This window comes from Hippocampus comes, unplaced genomic scaffold (assembly GCF_001891065.2).
Source record: "Hippocampus comes isolate QL1 unplaced genomic scaffold, H_comes_QL1_v1.1 scaffold276, whole genome shotgun sequence".
Taxonomy (NCBI): Eukaryota; Metazoa; Chordata; class Actinopteri; order Syngnathiformes; family Syngnathidae; genus Hippocampus; species Hippocampus comes.
The window spans coordinates 281,714-291,174 of NW_017805074.1; the positions used below are offsets into that span (position 1 = coordinate 281,714).

General features: G+C 46.2%; 1 protein-coding gene across 3 annotated transcripts in view; it reads right to left on the reverse strand.

Moving 5' to 3' along the window:
• Positions 1 to 335: 335 nt before the first annotated feature.
• tiparp (TCDD-inducible poly(ADP-ribose) polymerase) overlaps positions 336 to 9,461 on the reverse strand; it is a 17,595-nt gene continuing 8,469 nt past the window's right edge. For all 3 annotated transcript variants that reach the window (XM_019864957.1, XM_019864960.1, XM_019864958.1), the window contains exons 3-7: positions 6,154 to 6,343; positions 5,672 to 5,859; positions 3,473 to 3,778; positions 1,608 to 1,865; positions 336 to 1,138 (exon numbers count right to left, since the gene is read on the reverse strand). In XM_019864957.1, the coding sequence (XP_019720516.1) occupies positions 949 to 1,138; positions 1,608 to 1,865; positions 3,473 to 3,778; positions 5,672 to 5,859; positions 6,154 to 6,343 (1,132 nt within the window). In that variant the 3' untranslated portion in view covers positions 336 to 948. The remainder of the gene's footprint in view (positions 1,139 to 1,607; positions 1,866 to 3,472; positions 3,779 to 5,671; positions 5,860 to 6,153; positions 6,344 to 9,461) is intronic.

The window sequence follows — 9,461 nt, forward strand, 5'->3', positions numbered from 1 at the left end:
GAGAGAGAGAGAGAGAGAGAGAGAGAGAGCTGCAGCTTCAGGATGAAAACTATACACCCCCTTTCGGAAAATAAAGCAGTGGGTGCCAATGCAGCAACACACGCCAACCAGGAACAGTTGTAACTTTGTACGAGTCCTCCATGTGAAGGCTTACAGTACGTAGATGTCCATTAGGAAAAAGTTTTACTCAACACTTCCGTCCATTGACTGGTTCAAGAGGCCCCGAGATTTAAGTCCACTAAATAGGAACACGCGACACGTAGACTTGGAGCTTGAAAAACATACAGGCCAGCAGCAGGGATAACACACAAGGTTTTTTTGTATTTTGTTTTTGCTTTTTTTTTTTTTTTGGTGTTGTTTTTAATGAATGGGGTGGTCCGAGTTAGCCTCTGTTGGTTGGTTGCTGCGTCCTTGAAATACAAAACTCAACGATGCCAACCGTCTACTACTTACTAAAAGGTAAGGGCGATATCATTAGATTTTACTTGAATGTTCTAGTTAACACGGTTTACGACTCCAGCCAAGCACGACTGTTGCAAGCTGTCATCCCCCCCGCTGAATTCTCAGTACGTTTACATGCACACATTCATCAAGTAGTAGGTCCTACTCTCCATGTACTGGACTGCACACTTCTACCCGTCACAAGCAGTTTTCAATCCAAAATTAAATCCAATTCAATGTTTACGGGTATTAAGTAACACAGTTGTTGGCGTGTTCTCTAGCGCATGTGAACGTACTGAGGGAGTGACATTGATTTTTGTCCCTCGACAGTCCACTTGTGTCCAGTTGAGTCCGGTCTGGACTTGTCTGTGGTTCTCGACGGAAAAGCCCAGTCAGGTTGAATCCAGTTGACAGCTTTGTTTGCGAGCGTCTCTTCGGATGCGGTTTAAGCTGCTTGGTGGAGTTAGGTGAGGCTAACCACCAGAGCAGCCTAAAAAAAAAGTGTGCTCAGAGGGCTACCATGCTGGGTACCTCCTCGTAATGAATGATAAAGTATGGGTAGCTCTGGTCGTCGTTGAAGATGACGTAGATCTGAGGGTCCACCCAGTTGTCCACACAGGAGTCATACAGGTCACTAGAGGCGTCGCGGGGGTTGATGGGCGGCGGTCGTCGCATTGAAGGATTTCCTACAGTAAACCTGCACAGAGACGAGGCCGTGTTGAGTGCATGGCGACAATTAAGAGCATTATGTGGTTTTCAGACAAACGTCTGTCTGGAGGGTTACGGAATAATTCAGCATCTGGAAGAAGATGATCTAAATTTAATGATGACAAGACTGCTGCTCTTTTGTGTGCTTAAGAAAGCTTGAATAATATAAGCGTCGGAGCATGTGGCTTCATATCAGAGCATGAACCTTGTGTGGTGAACGTATGTGAGATGAGCCTACGCGATGCCACCGCTTTGTTTGTGCAGGCCTAAAGAGCCATAAACCATAAATCTTTGCAAAGCTCTCTGGGGTTATGAATAAAATACATTATACATCGAGGACATTTACCGCGACGCACTTTAAAAGCATGAGCGTGAACGTCATTGTACAGTGGACTTGTCTTGGATGACTTGACTTTGTGGTGCTGATTCTGTCAAAAGTTGCTCAAATTTCCACACACCTGCCAGTGAGCACTTTGGCCAGGAACATGCAGTGGACTCCTTTGGGCGAGCGCTTGGAGAAGTTGTGCGAGTAAACGGCCTTCCGGGCAAAGTAGGAGCCCTGGCCGAACATGGTGGCGTGTTTGCCACAGACCCTCGGGTCAAAGTTGTGCTTGCAGATGCCCTCCACAACGTCTGCCGAGGTGCCGTGGAAGAGATGACGCTCGCTCAGCAGCCGGTCCATTTCGGACATCCGCCTGGACATGTACTCCTTCTTCCTGTTGGATTGGACAAAGAGGCTCAGTCACACATTCACATATGTTCATTTTGTTTTAAAAGGTATCCATAACAGCACTTGAAAGTGGACAAGATACACCCTGGAATGCTCGTCAATCACAAACCACACGGAGACGAAATTTTCCACTCACATTCACACCTTTGGAAAACATAGTCTTCTGAATACATGTTCCGGGAAGCGAATGGCTGCGGCGAGATTCAAATCAAGACACTTTGACTATGAGGTAAATATGCTAACCATATGCACCTCAACGCCGTCCCACTAAAAAGTATGAAAAAAAAATCTACCGCTGTACAAATGCAGGTGATAAATTAGCATAAAACAACAACCTTGTTTGCGCTAAAACCAGTTAGAACATTGGGCGTAATCCGTTTCTTGAGCAACACGCACACGACTCGTTTTGTGAGCGGATCAATCAGGCATACGCAGGCCAAAGCCAACTCGGCGGTGACCCTGGCATCACCTCCCGTGATCCTGCCGCTTGTGACTTGACACAGACAGCCACTGAACATATTCCAAACACACACCCTTCAATTTTTTTACCAACAAATTGCATGGCACAGTATGCATGCAGTTACACGCGCATGCAGTTACACACACACACACACACACACACACACACACACACACAGGGGGGGGGTGTAATCAAGTGATGGCCAGAATGGGGCCTCACTCTTAGAATGACACAACGCCAGTCATTGTGAAACGCTTGCGGTACCAGTCTGTGTAAGTGTGTCACCGCTGATCGGACCCGCCCTGCTCCGACCGCAGTGGCTTGCCCACTGTGCTCACAAACGGAACATCGCCATCACCCAAACATCACCCCATCCGCTTCATTCGCACACAAACGTCAGCTCGCTCTCACGAAGCTCCACCAGCGCTAGTTTCATTTATCCTTTCTTCCTCTTCCCCTTCGCAGTGTTTCACATCCCGCCCTATGTAATCACGTCTCTGTGCAAATCCAGCTGAGTGTGAAATGCTCACATACTCATCAACAGCAACAATCAACCAGGGGGTTGACGCGTTTTATTTTTCTGGTCACGGCAAAAAAAAAAAAAAAAAAAAAGGAATTAAAAGCATCGCTGCTGGATTTGCATACATGTCAATGACACAGCATCTTTTTCTGCTTGTATCTCGTTGCAACACAATAAAAAATAAAGTTTGAGAATCCATGTCATGTTGTCTTTTCTTTTTTTTTTTGCTTTGTTTGATTTTTTGGGGGGAAAATAGAGTTCAGGAGTGAAACACTTATTTGAGTCCTTCATTCTGTAACAAGTTGCTAACCCAGCCGCTGGGGAGCAGTGCCCTCCCCTGGGGGTACACTGTTCCCCGGTGCCGGTCCCAAGCCCGGAGAAATGGGGAGGGTTGTGTCAGGAAGGGCATCCGGCGTAAAACTTTTGCCAAGACGGACATGCGAGTTGATAGGGCGGTTTGCAGGGACGGATGGGAATTAATGACTCGCTGTGGCGACCCCTGAAAAGGGACGTGCCGAAAGGAGAAGAAGAAGAAGAAGAATTCTGTAACAAGTTGCTAAATTGGATCGGAATGACTGCGTGGAAAGGGTTGATGAAGAAACGCACCACTCACCTTTTGTACTTCTCCCAGAGGAAAGGGTTTTGTACCCGGAGTATCTTAATGATCCTGAACTTGGTCTCCGCCACCGTTTTGTGGAACAAGCTGTACACGGTCCTGTAGCTGCGATCGTCGCGGGACACGGGCACCTGCAGAAAGTCTTGGCTCACTGCCATGGGCAACCAGGTCTCTGGGAAAAGGCTCGGCGGGTTGGTGCTGGTCGGGGAGAGCGGATGCGACACCGTGACATCCATTGATGATGCGGACGACAGGGAGGAGGAAGAACTAGACAGTGGAGACGAAGCGATGCCACCCAAAGTCCTGGACAGTAGAGACGGAAGTGTTTTACCCACATTACATTCTCGCTCAGACTCAACTCATTTGCGGCAGGTAATGGAAGGTAAAATAGATTTGGTCTGCGTTATAAATTTCATGACCTTCCATTTGTGCATTGACAGTGATCAAAAGATTGGAAAAGGGAATCTAAAACCAGCCATGAAATATTTTAGTTGTAATGAATGTTGTGTCAAAACTGTGGATTAGCGGTTAACGCGCCAAGCCAACAAATCTCAGCGCCGACATTCCCATGTGGAGTTTGCAGTTTGGTTTCCCCGTACATATGTTCATATTTTTTTATTTTGGGCCGGCACGGCTCCAGGACTTTTTTTTTTTCCTCTCTCAGGGCTGAGCCTCCCCTTTGTCTCGCCACTGTCTGTTTTCTTCCCAGTCTGAGCTTCGCTGTTGTCAAAATGCTGTTTATTCTAACGACCATGCTTGGTCTTCCACAATATCCCTCCAGCCCTGTCAACGACGACGCCAGTTTGTAACGGAGCTGAGAAAGCCAAACAACAGACACGAGAGCGAGAGACAAATGAATCGCAGATTGCGGAGCGGTCATTGTGTCAGGAAAACCCACTTTGTCTGTCATGTGGGTCACGAACAGCGGTTTGTCTGTCAACTTCTCACTCTCCCGCTGTAAATGAAGCCAGTGCCATGAGCCACAAGAACGTGAGCCCGGGGTGTGTTGTCAAGAGATTTTGATCAGTTTGACTCTAAGTCACACTGACAGTTTTTCTCATCCTGTCTGTCTGGTGTCGATCTCGCGCGACCGACGACGTCTGGATCCCCAAGGGGCCTTTGAAGCATTGACGCTAAACAATTGAGAAATGAAACAATAACAAGGGACCAGCGGATTGAAAAGGAGCGACAGCGTCACTCAAACAAACAACCTCAACTTTTACGCTTCTTGCCGGTTGTTCCTAACGCGCGCGCGCGTTTGTTTTGGACACGAAAAACTCGGGACACTGGATTCACTGGAAACTGTTGAGAACAAAATCCCCCGTTCCAAATTCCAGATCGCAGTCACGTTTCACACTCCATTCAACTGGTCTGGAAGGCATTTAGCGCCCTCCATCTTTCACTTTCTTGGCCGTGCGCCTCGCTTTCTCTCTTTCTCACTCACTGTCTCTCTGTGTCCCCTGCACCCACCATCTCATCTTCTTTCCTCCATCTCCGACACTCCTACATTTTTTCCTTTTCATAGCTGCCAGGTCCTGTACGAACAGCTCGTTCTAATTCGCTCAGTGTGGGATGAGAGCAGATGACTGGCCCTCTGCCGAGGACGTGAAAAACTCTGCAAATGAGGTGAGATGACACTTGTTTTGAATCTGGTATCACATTCTTCTGGACTATCACTGCAGCGAGGGGTGCGAATCATCCCACTACTCGAGAAAATGGCCACAGGGAGAAGTGGGATCTCTCCAAGCCGCTTGTTTCCATCCTTGGTTTCCTGTTTTTCCGCAGGAAAAATTTGGTTTAGGTTCTTGTCTGTTTCTGTCTCGCAGAGCCCTTTTCCACCAGTGCACTCAGAGGACACTTTGCTTCTGCACTTTGCCATTTTGGTGACCGGATCAAAGCCGAGCCAACCAAGAATCAACCACTCGTCGCTCGCTATGCTGTCAATATCAGGACATCACATTTACATGGACTACCGGTCCTCAATGTGCACCACAGATAGACCAGTGACCTTCGCGTTTCCACCTTTCCGAGTTCAACTTTTTAAATTTCACATTGTTCAACAACTGATTCTCAACGTGCATTCATTCGGAATGCATATTTGAAATGATTTTTGCCTTGGTGTCTGTGACATATTTGTGGCCTGGATAGTAAACACAGCTCAGGGATATTTCATATCAAGTCAAATATTTTACTTACTCTAGATGAGGGGCAAGCATCACCGAGGACATGAACATGGGCCGCTTCTTGATCTGACGCCTGAAGCCAAACATGGCATTCTGCTGGAAGCCCTCCCTGATGTTTAGGATGTACTGGTTCTGGAGCGTAATGAATCGCACCTCCTTGAGACCCCTCAGAGTTGCCTTTTCTATTAGCTTCACCACAGGCTATTGGAGAGAAGTGGAAGGGGGAAGCGATGGACATGGAAAGAAGATCATTAAGATGCATGGAACGGCTGAGTGTTTTTTTTTTTACAGTCAATAGAGGGAATGGGGCACATAATAGGTTGATGATTTGGTTGGGAAAAAATGCAAATGGCTTATAACAGCTGTGTTACAAGTGTTAAGTGTCACTGTCGTGGATTCAGATGAGCCCGTATTGATCCCGCCCCAGCTGCTGGCTAACTGATTGATCGAGGTAGGGTTAATGTGTCTGGACTCGAGGTCATGAGCGCGCCTCACCTCGGAGTATTCCCTCCAGCCAAAGTTGTCTCTGCAGTAGTACTTCCACACCGTGTGACAGCTAGAGGTGGGGTTTGGGTTCGTCACGGGCATGGCGAGAGGATTGGGGGGAGTGGACAGCCGGCGGACACGATCAAACTTCAGGTCACACACCCGCATGGCTCCAAAGTCCAGGGAAAACACCGATCCCCTGAAACACGCAGTGGAAAATGAAGATGTTATTGAAAATTGCAAATTTCCCCAGTGCGGGACAAATAAAGTTTATCTTATATTAAAACAAAATCTCGGTCATTTGTATTCATGGGATATGATCCTCTCTTGTAAACTGGTCAATGTTCATGAAGCAGGCATATTAACCAATATGACCGGACCGAATTACTCAGCCAATGAGCCCGTCTGGACAAACACAACTTTTACATCACTTGGCGGCTAACAAGCGGAAACGCGTGAATGTCGTCATGGAAACATGAAATCTACACACTGTGTAATGATGCTGCATGTGATCAAAAGGCTCATGGTGAAGCTGCATTTAAATCCAGAAAAGGAATACAAAACGATGCACCAAAACTCTTTACTCGGCATTTCACCACTTGCAATGTTGTGATTTGAGTCTTTTTATAATGAAGAAGTGACTTTCGGCTTTTCCCTCATGTCCAATGACATACGCATCTACAGAGTACTGATTCAGCTAAAGCTAACATAGCAGGATGTCATTACTTAGTAAGGAATAGTCAATTATTCTTCATGTAAACACAAGAGCACATTTTGAATCGATACATATTTCCAGAGCTATTTTCCAAAGCGCTGTAAATCCGTTTTAACAAACACTAATTTTATCCTGCTAAGCAATGAATTTGCTCAGTCTGAACATGTTCGACAAAAGTTCATCTTCTCTCTCTCTCTTTCTCTGTCTATATGTCTGCATCGAGTCAAACATTTTATTTTGTCAAGCTCAGCAAGCACCATCTAACGTCTCGATATGATAGACTGTAGCTTAATTGGCGACAGCATCGTTTGTGGAATGACAAACAAACACGATTTGCAGTTTGGTAGCACCATTGCTCTTATATGCACGCGCATTAGCATCCTGGCTATTGGACAAAATACTGTAGCTTGTTCATGACCTCTCTTAAGCTCGCTGGGTCATCACCTCATAGTGTGTGTGTGTGTGTGTGTGTGTGTGTGTGCGTGTGTGTGTGTGTGTGTGTGTGTGTGTGTGTGTGTGTGTGTGTGTATTGCGGGGGGGTTGACAGTCTATCTACATTGGTCTGCCATATGGCCTCTGGCAAATAGTGTTTCTGGGTCAGACATAACACTTGCATAAATACGGGCACCATATATTGGCACGCTAGGCCACAGACAGTGGTGAGACGGATAAACGTGAGCGCGCACACGCACAAAATATTGCCAAATATATACTCATTCAGGTAAAATAAACAAAATATGCACGCTAAAGGTTAACTAATTGGCCGATTGATTGTGCTTCCCGGGGAAACTAAGTTCGTGATGTCTGTGCGTTGGGAAATGGGTTAAAAGTAAAGATTGTCTGGAAGCATTCAAAGGATGAAATCGAATCCAATTGTGCGGAAGTTGAGAAATAAAGGGGGCCAGCCCGTTTGTGTAATACCACCTTTTAACCAAAACCAGATAAACCGGCACTTTTTGCAAACATTTGCTAACAATGGCGCAACACAGCTTCTCCATTCATGTGCAAATTCACTGCATCGCCACCGTGCCCAGGCGGCTTCCTTCAAAACTGCTGCTTTCACACACTCCTGCTAAATCTGGTACATGGGCAACCAACTCCCTCACTCAGCAGAACAGGTCAACTTCGCAGCAGACATAGGAAAACACAAATTCCAATCATATTTCTGTGTCAAAACTAATTTGGAATGTTTATAACGTCTTGAGCAGGTAAAATTGGGGGTTTTTCATGAGCTCTCGGCCATAATCCTCAATAAGTGATTAAGCTGCACCTTTACCTTTACCTCCACTGTACAAAACAAGGTGCCGAGTCATGCCTGAAGCACACTTCGAGATCAACTGGATGTACTGCATATATAGTCGCAGTCTGTTTCGACTTAGTTATCGCGTGACCGAATGAGCGTTTGTAAGAGGAAGTAAAACTGGAATAAATATGCAGACTGAACCGTTGGACTGTTCCGAGAATGTACTTCAGAGAATGTACTTCACGCAAAACTTTGGGCCATTTCCAGTCGTTTGGTGATGTTTGATGATGACATCGAAAGTGAATTGTAACTGCAATTGCGGACCTGAGAGAGAGGAAGAGGAAGGATCCAGGAGGATCAAAGAGAAGAAATTTGAGAAAATTTAACAGCGCATGCACGTGGATTCAGATAAAAGTACATTCTTCATTGTTTCGATGTTTTGATGGACTGCTTCTTTCCTTTTGTTTTGGATGGAAGCCCTCCGGATGCAGCTGCACGCCCCCCCCCCCCATCGACATACATACACACAACCCCCTCTTTACACATACACACAACGGCTGTTTGGGCACGTTCAGTATATTCTGTTGAGCAAGCACATTTTCAACTGTTATTATCAGTATACAAAGTGCACTTTTGTGGCATTTACAGGCATCCTCCCCGCCCACCCATTGTGTCTCCCACCGTGTGGCCCGAACAGAAAAATATTTGGACAGCAGACGGGACAGCCAGTGATTTTCACAGCCATTTGACTGAGCTCTGCCCTCCCTTGCTCCCCGACTGGGTTTGTAATGTTCCAAAAATAAAATTCCGCCAGTTAAATTAAGTGCACTCAAATGGGGTGCTTTGGACACGGAGGCTAATCAAAAGTTGGAAAAGAGACGTTTTTTGGCACTCACTCTGGCAAGGTCAACTTGGTACGCTACATGTGTAAAGAACAAAATGAATACATCTGCTGACTTGAACCGAGGTGTGCTTAAGGTGTGGAGGCAGGCCACGGAGAGAGAGAAAAAAAAACAGACAAACCTGCTCTGTACAAAGCAGCTGAACGTTCACAGTTCATTGCGAAGGGCGAGGCGACACTGTTGCTGGAAAAAGAACAAGCCTTTCACCCAGTGTCAAAAAAAAAAAAAACAGTTAAGAAAACTCACAGCATTGGAAAAAAGGCTGTTAATAATCACCCCCCCACCCTTCCCCGGTTCCTACACGCACACATACTACATGCCTTCAAAAGTTTCTCACGGCTCGACACACACAAACACACACGCAGACACGCAAACACACACACACACACACACACACACACACACACACACACACACACACAAACACACACACACACACACCTATATTCGTAAAAGA